The sequence below is a fragment of the Theropithecus gelada genome, chromosome 20, assembly GCF_003255815.1.
Source record: "Theropithecus gelada isolate Dixy chromosome 20, Tgel_1.0, whole genome shotgun sequence".
NCBI lineage: Eukaryota > Metazoa > Chordata > Mammalia > Primates > Cercopithecidae > Theropithecus > Theropithecus gelada.
In genome coordinates, this window is record NC_037688.1 from 70,278,323 (window position 1) to 70,305,278 (window position 26,956).

General features: G+C 47.8%; 1 protein-coding gene across 1 annotated transcript in view; it reads right to left on the reverse strand.

Annotated features, from left to right (window-relative positions):
• SNX29 (sorting nexin 29) overlaps positions 1 to 26,956 on the reverse strand; it is a 585,133-nt gene that overhangs the window by 146,341 nt on the left and 411,836 nt on the right. The window contains exons 17-18 of the mRNA XM_025369629.1: positions 24,739 to 24,794; positions 20,026 to 20,107 (exon numbers count right to left, since the gene is read on the reverse strand). Of these exons, the coding sequence (XP_025225414.1) occupies positions 20,026 to 20,107; positions 24,739 to 24,794 (138 nt within the window). The remainder of the gene's footprint in view (positions 1 to 20,025; positions 20,108 to 24,738; positions 24,795 to 26,956) is intronic.

The following is a 26,956-nucleotide window of genomic DNA, read 5'->3' on the forward strand; positions in this document are numbered from 1 at the left end:
GGAGGTGCGGGCCTGTAACCCTAGCTATTCGGGAGGCTGAGGCAGGAGAATCATATGAACCTGGGAGAAGGAAGTTGCAGTGGGCCGAGATGGCGCCACTGCACTCCAGGCTGGGCAACAGAGCCAGACTCCATCTCAAGGGGAAGAAGGAAAAAAAAGCATGTCCCAAATGCACTTGGCACCTGTTAGCCCATTTGGGTAACAATTGGACACAGTTATCTGCCTGTCCCTCTGTGCTCGTAGGTCTTGACGGAGCCCCAAAGCCCTGAGCTGGAGGGAGGCTCTGAGCTGAGTGACGCCGGCTGCAGCTTCCTCATCTGGAGGTGATGCCACTGCTCACGCCCGATGTTCATCCCGAGGTTGACAGGAGGCAGTGGGTAGAGACAGTCTGCGAGCCATCAGGCAGCTGTTCAGTCATCAGCTCTTATGATCTATGTTTACGTGATGAATGTTTTCCTAGGGCCTGTGGCATGGGAATAATAACTATTTCTGTGTTAAAAAAAAACAACCCCGTGCATTGGCAACTAAATGCTTCTCTTAACTTTAGCGAGCCGAGGGTCCATCTTTGGAACTTGCATTGTGCCTGTAGCAAGAAGGCTTGGTATCACCTTCTATTCACCTGAACTGCTGCATGATACCATGAGGCTGGGTTTTTCTGTGTGTGTTTGTTTCTTCCTGAGCTGGGCTTTGAGAAGTCTGAGTCTTATAAGGAAGTAGATAGGGTGGGGTTGTTGCTTTAAGCTTCAGATGTTTCTTTCCTACCTCTTCCAGATACAGAAATGCATTTCCAGTCCAACCTTTAAAGCCTATCTCTCTACACCACCAGCAGCCTCATCCCGAGAGACTGTGAATCCCAGCTCCATGCCAGGCTTCACGAGAGTGAAATTGTCAGACTGCTCTGTCGGGGGCTGGAGGAAGCAGCTGAGCTGGCGGCCCTGTGGAGGCCGCTTCTCAGGGGCTGGGAGAGAGAGGTGTGTGAAAAAGTGTGTAGTTTGCTGGTTGGGTTCTCAGGAAGTCCCTGAGGATGGTATTAGGACCTTGAGAGCACAGGACAGTGGACATGGCATGAGGAATCTCAACTCTGCTACTAGACTGACTTGGCCCACACAACAGGAGGCAGGTGTTGGGGCAGGGAGCCCAGGGAAGACGTGGAGGGAAGCAAAGTTCAAGCACCTCACTTGCCAGAAGAAGCCAAAAGGGAAACGAGCAGCGTTTTGCAGCAGGGGATTTGGAAGAAGTTACTTGCTGGACTGTCAAAGTAACAGAGTTATGTTACCAAGTCTGCCCCTACCCCGCCTAATTTTGCATTAATTAAAAAGAGCAGGGGAAACAGACACACAAGGGCTGTGGTAACAATAAGCATGGCTATTTGCTGTGCCTTTCATATCACAACTCTGATCCTCTCCGCCACCTCATGAGGGGAGGTATTTTCATCTGTTTGCAGACGGGTAACCTGAGGCCCAACAGGTGCAATAACTTTCCCAAGGTCACACAGCCACTGAATGGCAGAGGAAGCTGCAAATCTAGGTCTAGACAGCCTGCTAGCTGTATGTTTTTAAGGAGAAAAATGCTGCCTCTTTCTTAAATGAGTTTCCCTAAGAAAGGAGAGAGAAGGTGAAATACTGATGGTGACAATGTTTGATGAAGGTGAGGATGATATGGATGATAGGTGATGATGCTATGGATGGCTGACAATGGTGATAGATGGCTGATGATGGTGATGGATGGATGACGATTGTGATGGGTGGATGATGATGGTGATGGATGATGATGGTGACAGATGGTTGATGATGGTGATGGATGGTTGATGGTGGTGATGGATGGTTGATGATGGTGATGGATGGCTGGTGACGGATGGATGATGATTGTGATGGGTGGTTGATGATGGTGATGGATGATGATGATGGTGATGGATGGTTGATGATGGTAATGGATGGTTGATGATGGTGATGGATGATGGTGATGGATGATGGTGATGGATGGTTGATGACGGTGATGGATGGTTGATGATGGTGATGATAACTGGTAATGATGGTGATGATGATGATGATGGTGATGATTCTGATTAAGGAGGAAGGAGGAGGGGAACTAATGATGACAATGGTGACCATGGTTGATGACAGCAGTGGCAGCAGCTATAATGTTTCCTAAGCACTTCCCATGTGTTAGACATTGTGTCAAGTTCTCTCCATTCTTTACCTCCTTAAATCTAACAGCACTGTGATAGGAAAATTCTAGTTACAGCTGCAGTTACAGAGTAAGAGGTCAGTGTTTTCCTTGAATATTCTATATGTTAAGGAAAATCAAATCAAGAAAGATCTAGGAATCTTTCCACTGTTCACAACACAGCTGGCTTTTAGTATTCATGGTCAAGGGCCTGGCAGAGCCTGGGGAACTAAAGCCCCATTTGGTCTCCAAACCTCTTTGGAGACCTTGGTTTTTCCTCTCTCCCTGGCTACATCTTTGTCTGGACTTGTTAAAGGGCAGAGCAGCCTACTTTGAATTTCCACCTCCTTGGCTCTTAGGAGTAGCCTCCATCACTTTTGGCTTCTAGCTCTTAGCATGAAGAATAAAGCAGTGGCTGCTGGCTTGGCTTCTCAGTCTGTGTTTTCAATACCTTGGGTTTTGAAAGACTGTGGATCAGGGTGCAAAGCCCAGCTCTATTATTTCTCAGTTATGACCTTAGGCAAGGCACTTAACCTTCCTGGCCATAGTTTCCTTATCTGTAAAATGCAGTTACTGACCACCTCATGTCTCAGGCTGGCATGAGGATTAAATGAGGTATCATAGAAAAAGTACCCGGCATAGTACCTGGTACACAGGACTTAACAGACACTGTCTCATCTGTGTTCCCATCTTGCTGTCAAACTGCAGAGGAGACAAGGAGGTGGTGCTCTCAGCAGTGCTGGCAGCTCCCTCCTTCCCTTGCTCATCACTTTCCCCAGGGCAGGCATGGGGCCACGTGGGTGAGACTATCAGTGTTCACCCTGAAGCATGAGCTTGGTGACTCATGTGTCCATCATTTCCCTGAGGCTGCCTCTTCATCTCATCTCACCTTGACTGAACACTCAGTAGGGGCCGGTCCTACTAAGGCCCCTACTTTACCTCTTTCATAGAGGCCTTACCTCTATCCTCTCGTTTAATCCCTACATCAAGTCTGTGAGGTCAGTGCTATGATTATCTCCTTGTATGGAGACAGAAACTGACATGCAGAGATGTTACGAAACTTCACAGCACATAGAGGTGTGAAGTCGGGTTTCGGTCGACTCAACACCATGCTCCATCTTAAGAATTCACGTCAACCACCTGCCAACACCAGGGTGTGCCTCACTGCTGAGGTGTGATTCCTACAGCAGACCCACTGGCTTCCCACCCTCACCGCCCAGGCCTCTGGAGGAGGAGATGAAACACCCTGATTTTACTGATTCTGAGGCAGGCATTATCTTCACATTTGACATCTCTGAAATCAGGATGGGTCTAACAGTTGATGGTGTCTTCGATTCTGTGAAATATTGGACAGTAATGAGCTATCAACTCATTCATTTCTTTATTCATTTCAGTTGTCTGTTCATCAGTAAGTATTAATATGAAACTTCACAAGAAGGCAGTTTTGCCTCCCCAGGGACATTTGGCAATGCTTGGAAACATCTTAGGTTGTCACAACTAGGGAGTGGGTGTGGGTGCTCTGGGTAGAGGCCAGGAGGCTGTTCAACATCCCATAATGCACAGGGGACCCCTTGTAACACAGAGTGACCTGGCCCAAAATGTCAGCTGTGCTGCAGTTGAAAAACCCTGGTGTGGAGATGCACATATTTCACCAAATTGGCCTTAAGCTGAGCCTGAGCTGTGGGCAGCCTGCAGGCTTTAGTGGACGTGTGCTGATTTTGACCAGTTTAACACCATCTCCCTTCTGCTAGTCAGAGCACCCTCATTTTCCTTCAGGGAAAACATCTTTCTCCCACTGACCTATGGCTTTAGAAACAGGTACATGCCACCCACCCAGTATCACACCTACCCAGGCACTGGGGTCAGCAGACACGTGGTATGGCCTGGACCATTGAGAGTCAAAGAGAGTCACTTCCAGGACTGTTGTCAGCCTCAGAAGAAATAGGGGCCTTTCCCCTGGGGACAGCATGGACATTTCCAAGACAATGTCAGCCTGGAGCTGCCACCTGCCATCCCCCCACCACAGCCTGGCTGTGAACCCAGCCAACACAGAGCAACGCAAATTGACAGAAAGATGGGGGGCTGAGTCTGATGACATTAAGCCCCTACAATTCAAGCTCTGCCCTTGGTTTTTTCCATCAGGCAAGTCAATGAATGTCATCTGCTTCCTGTCAATCTGAGCTGGCTTTCCTCTCCTGAAACCAAGAGCATGCAGGTGTCAATGCGGAACGAGTATCTTGGTGAGAATGATGAGGTGGTCAGCTAGTCTCCCACACTGTCCCCATCTGAGGAGCCCTGCCCTAAATAGGAGCAGGAATCACATTACAGGGGCAGGCCGGGTCCTGCTGAGGAGATGGCCGCATCCAGAGGATGCTGTCACGGAACTATCTGGGCATGAGCAGATTCAATCCCTACCACCAGCCCTAGGACCAAGATGCAGCTCCTCACATAAACCTGCCTACAAAGAAATAAGCACAAGGACTGGCAGAAACATCGGAACTAAACAATGCTTACACTGTTTACTATAGACCAGGGTTTCTCAATGGTGGCGCTGTAGAAATTTTGGGATAGGTCATTCTCTGTTGTGGAGGGATGTCCTGTGCACTGTAGGATGTCGAGCAGCACTCCGGCCCTGCCCACTAGATGCCAGTAGCCCTTTCTTTCCACCGAGTCTAGCAAGGGAGCCATCAGACAGGTTTAGGCAGATTTGTAACTACTGCTCCTGGCAATGAGAGAAAGCTTCATGGAGAAGGGGACTTCTGAGCTGACTGTGCAGGAGACTCCAAGACAGGAACTGACACCAGGCATGTAAAGAAAACTTGGAAACATGGCCAGGAGCGGTGGCTCATGCCTGTAATCCCAGCACTTTGGGAGGCCAGGGTGGGTGGATCACCTGAGGTCAGGAGGTCGAGACCAGCCTGGCCAACACGACAAAACCCATCTCTAATAAAAATACAAAAATTAGCCAGGCATGGTGGTGCATGCCTGTAATCCCAGCTACTCAGGAGGTGAGGCAGGAGAATCACTTGAATCCGAGAGGTGGAGGTTGCAGTGAGCCGAGATCGCACCACCACACTCCAGCCTGGGCAACAGAGTGAGACTCCATCCCAAAAAAAAAAAAAAAAAAAAAAAAAAAAAGAAAGAAGGGAAAGGGGGGGGGGGGGGGGGGGAGGGGAGGGGAAACCCAGAGGGACAGAAACTGGTGCCGATGACCACACCATGCCCAGAAACTCTAAGACCACAGTCAGACTGAACAGGTCCCTTTCCCCTTCTCACCCATTCCACTAGAAAAACAGCTTTTTAGCAAAAAAAATAAATAAATACAATTCTCATTGTCAACCTGAATGTCCCACATCTGATGTGTGTTGTGTCTCCAGACTGATTTATCTCCTGATCAGGTTAATGTGGAGGAAGGACGCTGGCATACGGTTTTGCAGCCATTGATGAAAAGTGGTATTTAGAGTTACGGCTGTCTTAAGTATGAAATATCACCAGCCAATTAACATCAATTTTAATTTAAATCTGTACTACAACAATAATTGGTCATTAAAAGTTCCGGGTGAATACTATCAGGAGTGACTCGGTAGTCACGCCAGGGAAGCACTTTCCCGACGTGCGGGAATCCTCCAACGTAAAACAAATCCCACATGCATTTGCATGTGGTTCCGGCTCCCAGAGAAAAACGTGCCCTGCCGCTTTATCTGTTCCCTTCCCCTTCCCAGGAGCTCAGAAACTCAATGCTGCGGTCCAAGACAGACAGTGCGGAATACCAAGAAGCCATCCAATTACCGCAGGTAGAGAAAGTTCGCTCGCTGTCGGCCTACTGTGCTTCTCTTTCCAGGGCTCAAGAAAAACAGGGAGAGGCGGGGAATTATGGATTTCGTCTCCACATCAAGGACTAAGGAGGGACAAATGAAAAAAGGAAAGGGGGAGGGAAAGGGTAAGGAGGGTAAGGAGACAAGAAGTGGGAGGAAGGAAAGAGAAGAGAGGAAACAGAACAGGAGAGAGGCAAGAAGAGGAGGAAGAGAAGGGGGAAATGACAGGGAAAAGGAACGATGAGGAGGAGGGAAACAGAATGAGAAGGAGGAGGAAAGAGGAAGAGGAAAGAGGGAAACAGAAAGAGAAAAGTTAAAGACCACGGGAGAGATGGAGAGTGTGCAAAGCAGGGAGCAAAGAGAAGGAAGGAAAGGAGAACCGCCCATCCCCTCTGACCTGCTAGCTCCCTCCCTGACGTGCCAGAGGAATGTCCTCATTGCCCCTGGCCCTCACAGACAGATGCGGGGAGACCAGGTGAGCTAGACAGCCCGAAACAAGGAAAGACACGTGGACAGAGACAGCGTCCATGGAAGCTCACTTCTGGAATCAGGACCCTCTAGACACTGAACACAGGAAGCCCAGTGTGCCAAGACGTACACACAGCCTGGGCTACACGTAAGAAACACAAAGCATTTTCACTGCAGACTAGCCTGAGGGAAATGCAAGTTTCATAAACAGTAAGATATGGAGGGATTATGGAATAGAATGCAAACCGCCCCTGACTGTCTAACATGGAATGGCAGGCGCCCAAGAAGTACTGTGCCTGAGGTGGCTGGCATCCCGGCAGCGCCTGGGAGGCCCTTCCCCTTACTCGAGCGTATCTCACTGAGATCAGTGCCTGGCATGCAGCAGGGGCTCCATAAATGTCTAGTTTTATTTTACTTCTAATTGGCACATAATAATTATACACAGTTATGGGGTTGATATGTTTGTCCCCTCCAAGTCATGTTGCAATGTGACTCCTGATGCTGGAGGTGAGCCTAGTGGGAGGTGTCTGGGGCATGAAGCAGACGCCTCATGAATGGCTTGGTGCCCTGCCCATGGGAATGAGTGTGTTCTTGTTCTGTTAGTTCATGTGAGAGCTGGTGGTTGGGGTAGAGTAACACCTCCTCCTCTCTTGCTCCTTCTCTTACCAGGTGACACGCCTGCTCCCCCTGCACTTTCCGTCATGACTAAAAGCCCCCAAGGCCTCCCCAGAAGCCGAGCCAATGCTTCTTGTACAGCCTGCAGAACTGGGAGCCAAAGATACCTCTTCTCTTCATCAATTACCCAGCGCCAGGTGTTCCTTCACAGCCATGCAAAATAAACTAACTCAGGGGCAGGATGTGGTGTTTTGCTACATGTATCCATTTTGTAATGATCACATCAAGGTAATGAGCAGATCCATCAACTCAAATACTTCTCCTTTCTTTGTAGTGGACACATTCAGAATCCTCTCTTCTAGCTATTTTGAAATATTGTTATCCATAGTCATTGTTAACCATAGTCACCCTGCTGTGCAACAGATCACCAGAACTTCTTCCTCCTGTCTAACTGTGACTCTGCAATGCCAGTGAGTGACTGGGCTGTGCCCCCAGCCAAGCCCCTGGGCTTTACTTGCTCTGTGCTAAGTGTATTTGAGGGGCAGTTTTAAAAAAGCTGAGAGGGACTCAGCGTTTAAGAAGGACGGCCCATGAGCAGTCTCTGGGGTCAGAAACTGAACAGAGCACAGCCTGCCCAGTTCTGGGTTCCTTACCTCCCACGGGCTGATGCAAAGGGGCTGCGGCTGTCTTTTTCAAACCAGAGGACAAGCCAGGCGGCCATCCTCAGAGCCTGTTTAACTCAGGCAGATGCATGTGTCCGAGAGTACGGCCCTGGCCACATTCAGAAGAAGGCCCCCGTTCCACCAACGCTCCCAGGATGAGCTTTACAGGGAAGAGGTCCTGCCATTTCCTCCTGACAAGATAATCCCCCCAGGGGAGATGGGGTTTAAGAGGCATCCCTTTCCAACACCCCTAAAAATGAATCTAACTACTTTGGGTGTAGGAGAGAGTGGGCATTCCCAGCCTGGGTTGGGGAGCACAGGGAGTGTGGTGTGGCACTTCAGGGCAGGTGCCATCTGTTCCCATGGAGACCCGCTGGGGAGGAGAGTCCACCTACCTGTCAGCCCTGACCAAGTCCACTCACCAGGCCTCACTTCCTCCCCTGCATGCAGGAGGTAACATCCTAGGCCAGCCCCGATCATCAGGTGGGATGGAAGGTCTGACAGAGGCAGACGCTGGGCCTGGCATAGTGCAGGACCCCCAGACATCAATACCAACCCACCTGCGAGAAGACCTTCATGGGTGGATTAATTCATCTTAGAAAGTTTTTTAAGTTTATACTCTGTGTTCAGGCAGGAGATGAGGGCAAACGGACAACCTGTCCTTGCTGTGTAATTACAAGGCCTCATCCAAACACATTAGAGATGCTGTGTGTCAGTATGAAACTCAACGGTGCCAAAAGGAGCTGCTGAGTGCATCCTGATCAAGACTCCGAGGCAGCCCTGACTAGTGGGCAGCAAGGCCATCTCAGCCATTACTGGAGTCCTGTCCCTCCCTGGCCTTCAGGACAGTGTGGTACTTGTGCGGTGCCTACACCCTGCAGAAGGGAGCTCCAACCTGCAGACAGTGGTCCACTCACCGCCAGCTTGCGGGTCCTGGTTTTCTGCTCCCAGGGCACACAAGCAAGCTGGAATTTTTGCCCAGACTTGGAGCCTCGCCTCCCTGGGAGGTCTCTCTTGTTCTGGGGCCTGTCATGGAGCCCTTATCCCCTACCTGTCTCCTCAAAGGAGTCTCTTTAAAAGACAAGAGTCCAGGTGCAGTGCCTCACGTCTGTAATTCCAGCACTTTGGGAGGCTGAGGCAGGTGGATCATTTGAGGTCAGGAGTTCGAGACCAGCCTGGCCAATATGGTGAAACCCCACCTCTACTACAAATACAAAAATTAGCCGGGCATGGTGGCGGGCACATGTAATCCCAGTTACTCAGGAGGCTCAGGTGGGAGAATCGCTTGAACCCGGAGGTGGAGGTTGCAATAAGCCAAGAGAGTGCCACTCCACTCCAGCCTGGGAGACAGAGAGAGACTCTGTCTTTAAATACATATATACATACATATATACGAACGAACAAATAAACAAACAAAACCATCCCAAGCTTTTGAAAAACAACAGCTAGGCAGGAAAACGTCTTTGCAGGACTTCTACTTTTACCAGAAATCTCCCTTCAGGTGAGGGAGCAGAAAAGACCAGCTGGCTACACCCAGGGAACCTGGAAGAGGAAAGCGACCGGGGGAATCACAGGTCAACATCTTAGCAAGTTCCTCTTCTTCAGGTTTTTGTTTCTGAAACAATGGAGGTGAAGATGGGATATGGAGGCCACACTGACAAGGTGCCAGTTAAGCCACGCTTAATATGACCCGGTGAAAACAGGATGATTTCCAAACACTACTCTTACATCTCTACTTGTACTTTTAGAGTTGAGGTCTTGCGGTCACCCAAGCTGGAGTGCAGCGGCGTGATCATAGCTCACTGCAATCTCAATCTCCTGGGCTTAAGCACTTCTCTTACTTCAGTCTGCTGAAGAGCTGTGTTTACACATGCAGGCCACCACACCTGGCTCAAACACCCCCTTACTTTTTAACACAGTCAGCACTCCCTATCAGTGGGTTCTGCATCCACAGATTCAACAGACAACAGATTACAAATACTCAAAAAAGTGCATCTCTACTGAATACGTACAGACTTTTTATTTTGTCATATTCCCTAAGCAATACCATATAACAACTATGTACATGGTATTTGCATTGTACTAGATATTGTAAGTAATCTAGAGATGATCCAGTGTCTACAGGAGGACGCACTTAGGATATATGCAAACACTATGCCGTTTTATATGAGGGACTTGAGCATCCTCAGATTTGGGTATCCATGAGGGGTCCTGGAACCAATCCCCCACAGATAGCAAGGGATGACTGTGTGGTAATTTATATTCCGCCTCATTTAGAACAATGGACACCACCATTTAGGAGCGGTAAGTGAGTAAGGCCACTCTCAGCAAGGCGGCTCTGAAAGCAATAGGCTGATGCAGGAAGTGTGGGGCAGGGCACCTGGCGTGAGGACCGTCCAGTGCCTGTGTATGCTCAGCGCGCTGCCTGCCTCCAAGACGACTCAAAGGGAGACAGGATGAACAAGCTGTCTCCTCTGCACAGCAGTGCACCACTGAACACTCGCACTGCTTCCGAGGTGCCATTGTCTCGAGGGTCCTGTCACTTCCCACAGAGCCGCCACTCCATGTTAACACCTCGGCTTCCTTCTCCTCGGCATCCTTCCTGCTGTCTCCACCACCTCACCTGGCTCCCTTCTCTGCACCCTCAGGCCTCCTCTGAGAGATCACTGCACCCTGGTTGCCATTCAGTAAGTCAGAACCCTTTTATCCACTCCCACATCCACCCTGTACGCCCCCCTGCCGCCGCCACCTGCCTTTTCCCCAGAACTTTCATTTCCAAGGACAGTTGCTACTGCTGAGGTAGTCTGCTGCAGTTAGGGGGCCCTACCACCACGTCAGCAAGAGTGACCTGGCTATGCCCTTCACTGTTGTTATCTCCCCCTTTGAGACATTCCCCACACTTGTAATGATTACTTCACATTCCCCTTCTCCATTAGAACTTAGCTAATGAGATGAATCTTGCCCGGGCCCAACGCTCCCTTCCCAACAAAAACCAAAGAATCAGTGACAACTGTGGCCACAGAACAGAAACAAAACAAAACCAAAGCTGCCAGTCTCCAAGACGAGCAAACGTGACAGCATGCTCCACCTCCCCAGCCCCTGCCAGATAAACACGCCGGGCAGCTCTCCAGATGGGTCACTTCTGGGTGCAGAAGGAGTCAGGAAAGGGAGAGAGAGCCAGGTAGCCCTGAGACACAGCAGAGTGTTGAGTGGCCAGAAAGCGGCCCCCGGTCCTCCACTTTGCTACTGAGGGTTTGATCTACTGCAAAACACTTGTTTTGATTTTCTCATATAAAAAGTAAATATAAAAACTCAGACAGTACACCTGTCAAGAGGGTATGCCCACGTCTATCTATAGACTATTTACAAAGCCCATGTCTTTAGCTTTCCAAGTAAAAAATTATAATCCTGAATGTACCTTTCAAAACACACGCACAAACACACAGACACGTGTGCACACACACAGGTGAGCTCTAAGTTTTCTTCAAAGCCTAATACGCAAAGACTTTATGCATATGAGGCTGAAAAGGTCTCCACCTTAACAGACTTCCCGCATTCCCAGGGACCCACCAATTCCACACTCTGGTCTTTGCAGCGCTCTCTCCCACGTGAGAATATCACCAATATCAGCTGCCCACGGCAGCGGTGACAATGAGTGACGGGTCAGTGAGAGAGTGGCAGAATTCCTTGCAGGAAACATGTTATGGAAACAGGTTCATTTCACTGACACAAATTCGTGAAGCGCATGCCTTGGTATTTGGGTGAGGAGCAACATGGAGCAGACAGAGGCACAAGGCAGGATCTTGTGCACGACCCAGAGGGAGTTATTCAACCCAGAGTTCCAGCTGCTTCATCTATAAGATGAGGATCATGAAAACAGTGCCTACCCCATAGGTTGCTGAAAGAATTAAGCAGCAATGTGCATTAAACAGCCTGCAGCAGAGGCTGGGGCTGCCTACCCGACGGCCGGCTCTCCCACCCCTCTGCAAAGCCTCATGTAGCCACCCTTGAACTTGGGTTGCTTTCGTGGAGGTCCTGTCTCCCTACCAGGTGCCAGATACCTTAGGAAAATGCTATCTTGCTCTTTGCAGCCCTTTTAAAGCCCTTGGTGAAGTAGATGCTCCATACAGTGTTTTTGAACACAGGGACATGCCCAGAGACATTCGATTCAACAAGGGGAAAATCTTTCTACGTTTCCTTCCAAGTTAAATTGCTTATCACAAGTCAAGTGGTTATTAGATCACAAAGGTAATATTCACACAGTAGCTATGGGCCAAGCATTTCATATGTCATCACACATGGTCACATGCGTGCTATAAGGTGAGTGGTGTCCCATCCCTCCCCCTTGTTCCTTTCTCTGCAGAATGAGGCTACCTGTACCCCACACTAGTTGAGCCAGCCTGCCTTCTTGCTAAGCTAGTGAGGCTGGTGAAGGTCAGCTCAATGTCAAGTTCGGCTCCCACTGGTTCTGCAGGTTCGGCACACGCTGGGCATATAGCAGACCCTTGATCAACAGCTTTGGGATGAATAAAGGCTTTATACTGGAAGGGAAATTTTTAAAATTCGTCCTATTTGGAAAGATAAAAGCAGAGAGAGGACAGCAGTGACACATATGTCCAGCAGGAAGGAGACAGCATTTTGCCTTTTGCTTTCTGTTTTCACCTACATCAGGCTTTCCTGGGAGCCCTAAGCATTCCAGGAACGGCCAGGGGTTCATGTGCTGTGATCCTCAGAATGCCAGGGTGGAAAGTTCTCGAGAGACAGCAAGAACAAGGGCAAGTGCTCCCTGGTCTGGCTTGACCTGCAACACAGGAGCCCACACTGGCTGGGATGAAACTCACAAATCAAACAGACAACGGCTGCCTCAGTCCACAGCCGGCTCTCCTGCCTACCTGGCATACAACAGGTGTGACAGGAAGGACCAGGTGTGAGCAAGAGAGAAATGCTTCAGCCTTAGAACGGGTCCTTGTCTCCCCTAAATTTGGAATGGTATCTGCGAAGGCGGAGGCTTCTTAGAGCCCACACCACTGCAGCTGCAGTTCCCATTTCTGTACTCGGCCCAACCATTTCATCTTTCTCTACTCAATGAATTCTTCCCTCTCTGCACAGCTACACAGGAAGCGAGCATAAAGACAGAGCTGTGGGTAAAAGAAAACTCGAGGGCCCAGGGGGTAAGCTATCTTAAGAGAACACTGATGAAAAGGAAGAGCTGAGAAACGCAAAGCCTGAAGTCCAAAAGCATCACCATCCTCCAAACCACCTGAAGCTCATGCAGCCCGCCAAGATGCTGTGATTTATTATTAATAGAAAAATAACACACTTTCCCTGCATTACATATATAAATATGCTTAGCTGGATTAAACCTTTAAAAGTCCCCAGAGGCCAGGCACAGTGGCTTGCACCTATAATCCCAGCACTTTGGGAGGCCCAAGAGGGAAGAACACTTGAGGCCAGGAGTTACAGAACAGCCTGGGCAGCATAGTGAGATCCTGACTCTTCAAAAATATGGACATTGTGGTACATGCCTATACTTCCAGACACTCAGGAGGCTGAGGCAGGAGGACTGCTTGAGCTTGGAAGTTCAAGGCTAAAGTGAGCCATGACTGTGCCACTGCACTCCAATCTGGGTGACAAAGCGAGACCCCTGTCTCCAACAAAGTAATAATAATAATCGCTCAGGCTACGTGATTTTGTTCTGCAGGATGGGGGATGGGAAGAGTTTAAATACTGAACAAGTTTTCCTGGGATACCGTCATTCCTCAGGCCAATACAACACCCTCTGGTCTCTAGGAAACAGAACTTATTCTAGAAGAAGAAAACGCGGCCAGGCGCGGTGGCTCACACCTGTAATCCTGGCACTTTGGGAGTCCGAGGCGGGTGGATCACGAAGTCAGGAGATGGAGACCATCCTAGCTAACATGGTGAAACCCCGTCTCTACTAAAAATACAAAAAATTAGCCGGACATGGTGGCAGGCGCCTATAGTCCCAGCTACTCGGGAGGCTGACGCAGGAGAATCGCTTGAATCCAGGAGGCGGAGCTTGCAGTGAGCCAAGATAGCGCCACTGCACTCCAGCCTGGGCGACAGAGTGAGACTTCCTCTCCCAAAAAAAAAAAAAAAAAAGCTTTGCTGAAACAAAGCAACTCTCTTTACAAAGGAGATCTAATCAGTTCTGTTGTGCAAATGAAATACCGTATAACAGCCAGCGTTTGTGGTGGCTAGACGCAAAGGCTGAAATTTATCCCACATGGAAGACCGATTCCAAACACACTGAAGGTACTTTTCAAAGGGAAAGACCTAAGATCCCAGGTAAGTACACTGATGTATGACTTCATACCAATCTGGTGGCTGTAACAGTTGAAGAAAACAAGTAGGTGAACTTTTTTAAGACCTAACATACCTTTAGAGACACCTGAGTGGGCTATTCAGACACTGAATCTCAAACCTGTTTGGAAGTCAGGGTATTTGGGGAATAAGACCAAACATCTGCAAAGGTATAAACGAGAAATTAACTAACAACAAATTTAACTCTATCATATGGAAGTGCCAGAAAAATCAAACCAAAATGTGTGTTGAGAGAGAGAGAGAAAGAGAAAAACCCAGCAGAACAAGGTACTGGGTTGAGTTTAATTTTGTTTTCCATTTTATTTGACACTCCTTAATCATTTTTTCTCTGGCTAGTGCCTGCCAGCAGCCACGCATCAGCAGAGCGTAATGTGTAAGAAGCACTCACGCATGAAAAACTTAAAATCAGTAACTCTTCAAATATTACTTTGTCCTGAAAAGTAGTCAAATGCTGCCATTTCTTATTTTTAGTGGCAGAACACACCTCAGCTCCCTCTCAGGACATAGGAACACTAAACTTTTTCAATAATTTGCATTCAACCTTGACAATGCACAGCACTTCTTGCTAGAATCCTCTGTGCCAAATATAATTCCAGATTTTTCCACAATACAAGTAGTGGGGGCTCTGTGACTGCACACAGCAGGGGAATTACCTTAGTTTCTTTGGCATGTAGGAGGACATTTTATTTTCTTTGACATGAAGCTTTGCTCTTGTCGCCCAGGCTGGAGTGCAATGGCATGATCTCGGCTCACTGCAACCTCTGCCTCCCAGGTTCAAGAGATTCTCCTGCCTCAGTCTCTCGAGTGGCTAGGATTATAATGTGTGCCACCAAGTCCGGCTAATTTTGTATTTTTAGTAGAGACAAGGTTTCACCATGTTGGCCAGGCTGGTCTTGAACTCCTGACCTCAGGTGATCCACCCGCCTTGGCTTCCCAAAGTGCTGGGATTACAGGCGTGAGTCACCGTGCCCGGCCAGAGGATATTTTCAAGCAGCCACCCCAAGGCAGGTTCTGCGACCCTGACATTGCTCAAACGAGATGTCCTGAGATACTGGACGGCCAGACAAGTCACTGTGAACCAGCACCCGCTCTGACAACTTTCCAAAGCAAACCATCTCAGCATGGCTCTTGGATATGGAAGGCTTTCTGGGTAATGTGTGCACCACAGTGGACCCAGAGAGGTCCTGTGGAAAAGTCCTGGCTTGGCTGCAGGCCTGCCCTTAGCCCACCATCTCAGGGGTGCAAGTGGCTGTCCATGCAGGTGAGATCTTAGTTGAGCTGGGCCTCACCTTTTGGAATGAGGGTGACTGTCCCAGCTGCTTCTAGTTTTGTTTTTTGGTTTTTGTTTTTTTTTTTTTTTTTTTTTTTTTTTTTGAGAAGGGTCCTGCTCTGTCACCCAGGCCACAGTGGCAGTGGCATTATAATAGCTCAGTGCAATCTCAAAATCCTGGGCTCAGGCAATCCTCCTGCCTCAGCCTCCCCAATAGTTGGGACTATAGGTATGCACCACCATGCCCGGTTAATTTTTACATTTCTTTTGGCGAGACAGGGTCTCACTGTGTTGTGTAGGCTGAAATACAGGGGCTATTCACAGATGCGATCACAGCTCACTGCAGGCTCAAACTCCTGGGCTCAAGCAATTTTCCTACCTCAGCCTCTGGAGTTGCTGGGACTACAGGCCCATGCCATCATGTGCAGCTGCTTTTAGGATTTTTAAAGAGCTTGATTCAGTAACATAGAATCTCTACAGACTGGGACCTTGTCAGAGACTGCTTTGGGGGCTAAAAACATGTCAGTAAATGAGATGCTTCCCTGTATCTTTGATTCTTCACCTATAAAATGGGGTAAGAGTTTCTTACCCCACAGAGTGGCTACAAGGGTTGAATGAGCTATTACACAACACACAAACCAGTGAGAGGTGGCTAGTAGTTATTATACTGGTTTTTGTTAATCACAGTCTATCTGTTCCTTTATGTTGGTGTTACCCAAATATCAATCATTCATAGAGCATCATGCTAAACTTTGCACTGTTTTCACGATTGTTTGTTTAGCAGCTTTCTTTAAGCTGACTCATTTCCTTTCTACCTAAAATAATTTTAAAGGGGGACTGTACATCACCATGGTAAATGGAAAAATAGAATTCTGTGTCATAACTAGGAGGCAAATGTAAAAATGAATACAAAGAAAACAAATCTAATTAACCTCAAGTCTGTCGCCCGCCAAAGGCATTGACCCCAGCCTTGCTGCTTTTCCTAAGAAGAAAGACCAGAGGCACATGAGAGGTAAGAAAGTGACACAGAGACTTTCTCCTCCAAGGAGCTGGAAGCCACGAAGAGCTGAAAAGGGGGGGGCCCTTCTCCCTGCATGATGTGCCCTTTCATGGCCAGTGTGGTCCTTCTAAATCCTGACTTGGCACAAAGACACCATCTTGCCATCCCATACGCTGGGAGGGCTTGTTCCAAGGCAGCCGCCCTGCAGACCTCTGTGTACGGGATAAATGTGCTGTCCAGAACAGAAGCCACCAGCCATGTGTGGCTGCTCAGCATGTGAAATGTGGTGCAACTGACCAGTCAAATCTTTCGTTTTCTTTCTTTCTTTTTCTTTTTTCTTTTAGACGGTCTCGCTCTGTTTCCCAGGCTGGAGTGCAGTGGCACGATCTCAGCTCACTGCAACCTCCGCCTCCCAGGTTCAAGCGATTGTCCTGCCTCAGCCTCCCAAGTAGCTGGGATTACAGGTGCATGCCACCACACCTAGCTAATTTTTGTATTTTTAGTAGAGACGGGGTTTCACCATGTTGGCCAGGATGGTCTCGAACTCCTGACCTCGTGATCTGCCCTCCTTGACCTCCCAAAGTGCTGGCATTACAGGCGTGGCCATTTTAATTAATATAAATCTCATTTTAATTAATATAAATCTCAAGAGCCACACACGGCTAGGAGCTCTGGTACGGATAGTGTAGCTCCAGTACCGGGGGGCAGAGCTCTACTGAGAAAGCTCTATCTCTTGGCTCTCCAGTCAAATTTATGCTCACTTTGGGGTTATGCCCTTGTTTTCCTTCAAGGGAAATCTTCCAAAACTAGACAGTGGCTGTCACGGGAATGTAGTTGGCAATTGTCTCCTCTATCCTTTTTTATTGTTTAATCTCAAACCTTGTGTGGAAATTTCTTTTAGAGCTTCTTTTGAAGAATTAACATATTTTATGATCATTAGCAACAGAATTATCCAAATAACCACATTTCTCTCTCACACTGGCTGCCAGGAAGCCCACGGGAAGTTCATAAATCAATGAGCGCAACAGTGTAGAATCTCATGATACGTATATACACTTTCTGCTTTTTCCTTTTAAACTCTTAGTTTACATTTTCACTGATCCTGATGTGTGTGTGTTTTTTTTTTTTTTACCTCTATCATTCTTTTTTAGATGTTTCTCTAGAAATTATCTCATATCTTTTTGAGGCAGAGTCTCATTCTTGTCACCCAGGTTGGAGTGCAGTGGCGCAATCTTGGCTCACTACAACCTCTGTCTCCTGGGTTCAAGCGATTCTCCTGTCTCAGCCTCCCAAGTAGCTGGGATTACAGATGCCCACCACCACGCTCGGCTAATTTTTGTATTTTTATTAGAGATGGGGTTTCACTAAGTTGGCCAGGCTGGTCTCAAACTCCTGACCTCAGGTGATCTGCCCTGCCCGCCCCAGCCTCCCAAAGTGCTGGGATTACAGGCATGAGCCACCATGCCCGGCCAGCATACTTTTTAAATTCTAAAATAAGTATTCTTCAACAGTACCAGTCTTTTAAATGAGTCACCTTTTATGCAATATCATTTATATAAAGTAAAAACATGGCAATAAAAGCTTTCTAAAATGCTTCCAAACAGATGCTCTGATTTTGCTCTGCAGGCACCAATCAGAAGCATCATTTGCTAAAAAGAGAAAAATAATTGCATGGAAGAGACGCCACTTCACACACCCCAGCACCAGGGAAGGCTACAGAAGGCCAGAGGCGTGGAATGAAGTTGCTCCCAGTGATGCGGAGCGGCCAGGCCTGGCACTGGCTGGAAGCAGGGCTGCGCCCATGAGAGCTTCACACAGCGAAGGATGGGGAGAGAGTGGCTTCACTGCCACGGTGGCCATTGCGGAAACCATCTCCCAGGCAACGGCATATTTGCTGAGGTCCCTCTCATTTCATAGCTGACTTTCAGGAGCTAAAAATTGCCAATTTGCTTCATGGGGTGAGAGGAGGGAAAAGTCAAAACTGAAAGGTCAAGTGATAACATGTTTTAATTTTGCTCTAAAATAAAGCCATCTGCTGCACTGTTTTCATCCTCCAGGCTGCACCTTCCAGCTCTCTGATGGCCACAAAGCAGAACTTGAAGGGTCAAATAAGGCAGTTGGATTTGGGGGGGATAAAAGGAGAAAGAAAGAGAAGAGGATTTTTGAAAATCTATAATATCTAATTCTCTCTTTAAACCGGAGCTGGGAACAACATGAACACTCAAGATTCTCCTACGACTGTTGCCCAGCTGAACGTGTCAACTAAAACAACCTTCTCATGCCAAAGTCTAGCTCATCTGTCCCTAAGATTTCCAGTAAGATGTACATACTATGCTTAGACCCGAGACCCAGCCCAGCGGTCATTTGGGAAGGGAGAAATGAATAGAGTGTTTACTGCACGCCAGGTATTTCTAATCTCCAAACAGTTTTACAAGATAGATTACTGTCTCCATTTTACAGCTGAAGAAACTAAGACTTATCTAAGGTCATAGGATTTAAACCAGGGATTCTGCTTCCAAGTTCAGTGTCCTTTCTTCAACACCCCACTCTTTGGGGAAAAAATATCTTAATAGCCAAGAAAATTTCTTCAATAAGTCAATTTCTCACTAAGAAAAATGGCAACAAAACCAAAGGCTTTGCAGAGAGCTCATGGGGAATAAAACAAAACCTAAAGACAATTATTTTAGCACAAGCAGACACGAGAAGCAGGAAGCAGCTGGGGCTCAGCACCGAGAACAAAGCAGTCCCAGAACAAGGGTGCACAAAAGCCTGGAAATCAGAGTTCGTGGTAACAGAGAGGAGGAGAAGGAAGACAGACATGCAGATGAGATGTGGGCAGGGCTAAAAGAAGCTTCAGAAAATCAGAGAGGAGATGGAGAACCGGAGTCCCCTTGATTGGGTACAATCACCTCCTCAACAGACACACATCTCGCTGCCGCAGATACTCAATGCCCACCTGGGTGCGGCTATCACTAACCCCAAGAAAGCAGAGGTGACGTCCACAGGTCCTGCTTGTCAAGCGTCGGTTGCCCCTTCTTTTGGAAAGAATTCTCTGGCTCTCATTTGGGGAATCTCCTCTCTCCACTCTCAGACATGTGGTCAGGTGAGGTAAACGTCCACCCTGGGGCCAGTGGTGGTCACACGAACCGACCCAGGCCAGTCACAGAGTCCATCACCCAACCTCAAGGTGTAGGAAGAGGCTCAAGATCCAGGACAGACCAGTGAGACCCGCCCATCCAGACGGGCTGAGAACCTGGTGCTGCTGGGGTCATCCTGTCAATCCACAGACAGCTGGCCTGAGAGGGTCACCAAGCAGCAGATACAGGAGACGGCAGCAGGTTCCTGGTGGCAGGTCCAGCCACTCCCAAGGCCCGACCTACCACTGGACTTTTCAGATGCAATACAAGCCAACACATCTCCGTTTCTGCTCATGCAGTCCAAGCTGAGATTCCACAGCAGCCACACTACGAGCCTGACTGGCACGAAGAGGCCCACTGTATCCTCCTGCCCACAGAAAGCCACAGACTTCTTACATAAGGCCTCTGGGCAGTTACGATGTGGGTGTATGGAGGGCCATGGCTTCCTAATCATACTGTCCCACCACCAAGAGGCAAAGCACCACAGCATGACAAATGGGCGTCTTTCCACCCGGCTGTGATGTCCACCTGAAAACCAGGCACTCACCTGATACACGTGAAATGCATTTGCTGCCTTGCCCCGGAGAAACACGGAGGGGATCCAGACATTGATCAGCGCCCGGTTTGATCTATAAGCAAAAGAGAGAGAGACCAACATTGGACATTTTAACTTACAAAACAATAACAAATAAAAAAGAGGCAAGGAGACAATTTTCTCCTCTACGAGGTATTATGCACAAGCAATTTATGACAACTTAACATCACACCTGATGGCAAGCTAAAGGACAAGTTTAAGTCTTATCACTGAGCCTGTGTCTCTCCCTCTCCATATATACACATACACACACACACACACACCCCTGTACTCTGGAATGAGAAAGATCTCCCTTCAGTTCTTACGGAGTGATCTGGCCCATAATGTATCTGAACCTCAGTCTCCACATCTGAAAATGAGGATAATAACCGGAAGCCCCAAGGACGCGATCACAGGAGGTCACACACAGCAATGCTCAGCGTTTCTGGAGTACCCAGCAGTCACGCTGCCTCCTTACTGAGCTGACTTTAGACCCTGAGCCCATTTTAAGATCAGACTCCACAAATGAGCTCAGGAGACCAACACTCATGGCAACAAGGGTGACAGCTGTTTAGGATGGGAGGAGGGAGGAACGAGAGAAAATGACAAGTTAGAAAACCAGGCTGATGGGTACAAATACCTCTCTTTCAACTTTTCCAAAAACACGGTGTATATGGGTCCAGTACACTGAGGTTTAAAGTCAAATGCAAAATAATTTACTGAGTACCTGCCGTGAACTGTTCCATGCTTTTACCTATAGTAAAATCATTTATTTCTCACCTCACATGGGCTATTTGAGGCACGTTTAAGAGATACTTTGGTTTTGTGATTGTTTTGTCTTATGTGATGACTTTAAACTTAACTTGTAAGTCACTATCACATTTGTACCTGGATGGATCCAAATTACACGGAGCTAATAAGCTGACTGTCCCTGAAACTTCAAGATCAATTGTAGTAATTATCAAAACGGCACTGCACCATTCTGGAAGGGCTGTAAGGTCCCAGCCTTCGCCTCTAATTAGAGCTGTTCCAGGGCTAAATGCTTTCTCCTGAGCTCTCCTTCTCTCTAAAGAGCAGCTCATAAAAACTCGCCAGCCTTCTGAGTTTGGAACACAATTTGAGACACCGGTGATGGAAGATTCCACGACTCAATGTTCTCACAACCTCTAGAGTAAAGACCATTTCATTTTCACAATGAAAATAACCCTTCAGGTAATGGGTCTCTGCTGAAACAGCATTTCTCCTCATCTCTGAGCTGAGAAGCTGACCTCCTTTGAGGGGTAAATTAAACCCCATTGACCACTTCCCCAGGGCTCAATGCAATTCGCACCTTGCAATTCTGAGCCATCAAAACTGGTTTGTGTATCTAATCACTTTCCTCCTGGAAAGGTCTCTGAAATTGTACTAGTGCCTAGAACATTCTCCTTTCATTTCTGTGTCAGGCTACAAAGGCAGAAATATAACTAGCACTCTGGTTTTTATTAACTTTTCTGGATTGGTGAGGACTGGATGACCTCCCAGGGTTAGAGCGAGGATACCCCAGTCTGGGTTAGATGGTTCTCTCTTTCAGTGCATTGACCACACTGTATCAGAATTGATTGTTTACGTGACCATCTCCCTCCTAGGTGTTAGTTCATTTGTTCATCCTTTTGTTCCTTCACTCACTCATTAAACAAGTATTTATTGAGAAGTTACTCTGGGTACTGGAGATAGAGCAATGAAAAAAGCAGACATAGCCCTTTCTTCATGGAGCATTCAGTTTTAACATGGGAGACTGACAAATCTCCATAAAATTGACTCTGTTGTGGGCTGGGTACAGGGGCTTACACCTGTAATCACAGCACTTTGGGAGGCTGAGGCAGGCAGATCATCTGAGGTCAGCAGTTCGAGACCAGCCTGGTCAAGATGGTGAAACCCTATCTCTACTAAAAATACAAAAATTAGCTGGGTATGGTGGCACGTGCCTGTAGTCCCAGCTACTTGTGAGGCTGAGGCAGGAGAATCACTTGAACCTGGAGGCAGAGGTTGCAGTGAGCCGAGATCACACAACTGCACTCCAGCCTGGGCGACAGAGTGACACTCCATAAAAAAAAAAAAAAAAAAAAAAAAAAAAAAATTTACTCTTTTGTGGTCAAGGAAGATATTTTGGATAATTTCAATTTTTAAAAATTTATTCAGACTGGTTTTGTGGCCTAACATATGGTCTTTCCTGGAAAGTTATGTGCACTTGAGAAGAATGTGCACTCTACTGTTTGGGGAATGTTCTATATAAGCCTGTTATATCTAATTGGTTTCTCATGTTGTTCAAATCTTCTACCCCTTACTGATCTTCTATCTAGTTATCCTATCCATTACTAAAAGTGGGGTACTGAGGTCAACTCTCATTGTAGAGCTGTTTGTTTCTCCTTTCATTTCTGTTGATTTTTTACATCATATGTTCTGAAGCTTTGTTGTCAGGTGTAGATATGCCAACAGCTGTTACAGATAAATTATTTACTATTATTTTAAGTGCCACCAAGGAACACTGGATCTAAGGAGAGTGACTTCCAGGGCCTGTTTTGGTCTGGGACACCAGAGAAGGCTTCTGTGAAGAAGCAATGTTTGGGCCAGGCTTTAAAGGATATTTAGAGTTAGCCAAGTTGGGGAAGGGAGGTTGAGGATGAGAAAGGTGCTTCAGGCAGGAGAATGAACATTTGTGAAGAGCACTGAGTCTATACCAGCACCGCCTGGGTTTGAATCCCAGCTCACTTTCATCATCTGTGAGGTGATACCCATCTCTGAAGGTTGTTGTAGGGACTGAGTGGGTTAGAACAGTGTCCAGCACAGAGGCGATGCTGTGTACAAGCGGTTTAAGTGGGTAAAATAATAACCCTAAAGGGAGAAGACCAAGTGGGTTAGAGGAGTGGACCTGCCAGAGTGGCTGATGCAGGGAGAGGAGTGGCAAAGGCTGGGGACGAAGCCAGAGATGAGTGAGGGCCTTCCTTGCAAGCTCCACGAAGGATTTCAGTCTCCATGATGAGAGGGGAATGGTGCCATTGCTCCCTCTGGCTTTAGTGTAGATGAGTAAACTGGTTGGGGGAGGTTCCAAATCTCTGGGGAGAGACAACGTGGCCTGGATCAGGCAGAGACCACTTGAGGGCAGGGACCATGGTTAATTGATCCCTTCTATCGGGGACCTGCCCGGACACCCGCCTGCAGCAGGACCTGGGTGAATTCTTGCTTTAATAATGAGTGCTTCCAGCGTCGTGTCTAGGACTCCCCTCTGTGGCTCTCTCCCGTCTTCCCAGTTTCTTCCCACCGCTGCCCTCCACAGGACTGCCATTCCAGAAGCCTCTTCATGCTGTGCTCCCCCTGCCCACAAGCCCAGAGCAGGCAAATTCACCTTTGATTTTCATTCGTCACCTCTCACCCAACCTCAGCCTCTCCACCCTATCAGCCTAACGGCCACGTCCACCCCCGACCTCAGTAGTTGCCCCAACACAAGTAGCCCTGTGATGCCCTCATGCCTTTCATAATCTCACTCTTACTGCTACCACAAGCCCTGCAAGGTTCACATCAGGACCTTCACCTCACAGATTAGGAAAGTGAGGCCCAGTGAGGTCAAATGGCTGGACTGATGCCTGAGATTTCAATGCAGGCCAGTCTGGTTCTGAAGAAATGCTCTTTCCAAGGCCCAGCCCTGCCTGCTCAAGAAGGGGCTTTTCTTCCCAAGGGGTGCTGAACCTTAAACTCACCAGAGCTGAATGAGAGAGGAGAGAACTTATCCCATTTCCTTCACCAGCCTAAAGGATCTATTTGTCCAAAGCCCAAGAAATCCTGAACAAAAATCAGGGCTGGGTGCAGTGGTTCCTGCCTGTAATCCCAGCACTTTGGGACGCTGAGGTGGGTGGATCACCTGAGGTCAGGAGTTTGAGACGAGGTTGCTCAACAGGGTGAAACTCCATCTCTAGTAAAAAATACAAAAATTAGCCAGGTGTGCTGGTGTGTGCCTATAATCCCAGCTACTTGGAAGGCTGAGGCAGCAGAATCACTTGAACCTGGTGGGCGGAGGGTGCAATGAGCTGAGATCGTGCCACTGCACTCCAGCCTGGGCAACAGAGAGAGATTACGTCTCAAAAAAAAAAATAGTCTGAGACCAACTAACCTCTCCCTAGGGGTGCTCAGTGGAGATACCAAATTGAATCTAATCCAATCAAAAATCCAACCAAGGCACTGACTACTGTTGTTTCCAATAACCCAAGGGCCACACAGATAATACAACGAGTGAAGTCGGTCACTTCCAGGCAACAGCAAAGAGCGGGGACTGTGGTCAACTGGACAGCACATGCCCTGTGCAAAGGGGATAGCTTTTACTCAGCTCCAGCAGACTGTGGCCTCACAGGGACAAACATCTAATTTTTAAAGAAAATAAAGGAAATTTGTAGTTTTATGTGATAGCTTCCAACTTCTAAATGTCGGCCAAGAAAAAAAAAAAAGTTTTTAAATACCCAAGGGGGAGATAAAACACATCTGAGGGCCAGACTGAGGCTGTAGGAGAAGGACTCCTACTAGCTCTACAAGAACCACATCAACCTGGTGTGGGTCTGAACAGTCATTTCTGTTTCCCTCTGTGGTCTTCTGGGACAGAAGCCAACAACAGAGTCCAGTTTCCAAAGGATCCCTTGTGAGCACAGGCTATGGACTTACATTTCAAAATCCGACAAACTCTGGTCTTCGGACGTTTGACTCAAATCTCCAGGCACCTACCATCGGGAGAAGGGGGAGAGGGGAGAGAAAATGCACAATGGTTACCACGGTTTGCATAATCACAGACGAATTCTGCCTCTCAGAGATCCCTGAATATTTCCTGTTCAGAATGAAGTGAAAAAGCAGTCACTGGAAAACGGTAAGCGACTGTGTGGAGGGATGGTTGGAGAGGATGTTGCAGCAATAAAAACATGCTACCATGAGAGATCTCAATTATCTTTAGGGACAAGGGACTCTTAATCCTATTGAGATAATCACAGGCCATGTAAGAGCATGTAATTTTGGAGCGGTACAGGCCTAATTAGTATCTGAGATGCAAGTTATCAGAGGTGCAATGGAAAAAACATCCATTGTCACCATGATGAACATCGCACACAGACACACCCAGTAGGTAAACACAAAAGGCCAAAGTCACCCCCACAACGGCTCCATCCTTTCCCCTCGTAATGTATGAGCAATCTGAGGCAGCAGAATACGGCTTCTCCTTCTGACTCAGAAGGGCCATATGATGACTAGAGGAGAGAAACTAAACTGTGTGGCATGGTGGAGCCCACCACCAGTACCGCTTAGGGGTCCTTACCACACACTGTGGAGGTGGGGGTGAGGGCAGGCAGGCATTCACAGGTACACGTGACCCCCAGTAAGCCACCCACCCTCAGCTCCCCCTCAGATAGGAAACTGATTCTCACAGCTGTCACAAGGATTGCAATTATTATGTAAAGCAGACAGCAAAATGCCCAGTAGTGGTAGACGTTCAATAAATGTTGATATTTTTCTCATACCCAGGGAATGAGCTTCTTTTTTTGATCTGCTAGAAATTAAACTGGCTAGAATTTTAAGAAGGAGGATCAAGACTAAGAGAAACCAAGTGGAACAGAGAAGGGTGAGGGGTAGTGAAGGGAGAAAAGAGGACACTAACTTCACACCTTTCACCTCTCGGGGTTCCCACACTACCCACAATCCCCAGCAAGCTTCACAGTGAACTTGAGGACAGCTATTATTCTCCCCACTTTACAGATGAGGAAATCGAGGCTCAGGGAGGCTGTAAAACTTGCCCAAGGTCACACATTTAGGAAATGGATCTGTCCAACTTCAAAGCTTTTCTGCTATAAACCCTCAGCAAACAGGAAAAGTCAGCTAAAAGGTGAAAAAAGAAAGTAAGATTGAAGTAGTCTTGAAGGCTTCAAGAAGAAATGAGGAAACTGAAGGTTAGGACACATTAGAAGGCTCTCCTTCAATCAACAGTGGAGGCTGGGTGAAGTGGCTCATGCCTGTAACTCCAACACTTTGGGAGGCCGAGGTGGGCAGATCGCTTGAGCCCAGGAGTTCAAGACGAGCCTGGGCAACATAGCAAGACCGTGTCTCTCCTAAAAATAATGGAAAAAAAATTAGCCAGGCATGGTGGCACAAGCCTGTACTCCCACCTACTCCAGAGGCTGACGTGGGAGCATCACTTGAGTCCCGCAGTTCAAGGCTGCAGTGACCTATGATCACACCACTACACCCTAACCTGGGTGACAGAGCATGACCCTGTTTCAAAAAAAAAAATTAAGAGAATTTGTACTTCTATTTTGAACTTTTCTGTACCTTCTACAATGAAGACATATTAACTGCATAACCATAAGCAGATATATATTAAGTGCATATCACATTATTAAGTAATCAAATACCCTTTCCACCTGATCCCACTCCATGCGTGTCACTCAAATCCAGAAAGCAAGGTGGCAGAGACAGTGCCTTCCAAATAGTTATGCATCAGGGACGGAAAAGGGCAAAGAAAGGGTTCTAAAGCCATGTCACCTTCTAGACAACACCCATTCTCCCCTTTTACATCCATGTGGAGCCCAGTAGAAATGGCCAGGACACCAGGCGCGGTGGCTCAAGCCTGTAATTCCAGCACTTTGGGAGGCCGAGACGGGTGGATCACGAGGTCAGGAGATCAACACCATCCTGGCTAACACGGTGAAACCCCGTCTCTACTTAAAAAAAAAATACAAAAAACTAGCCGGGTGAGGTGGCGGGCGCCTGTAGTCCCAGCTACTTGGGAGGCTGAGGCAGGAGAATGGCGTAAACTGGGGAGGCGGAGCTTGCAGTGAGCTGAGATCCGGCCACTACACTCCAGCCTGGGCAACAGAGCGAGACTCCGTCTCAGAAAAAA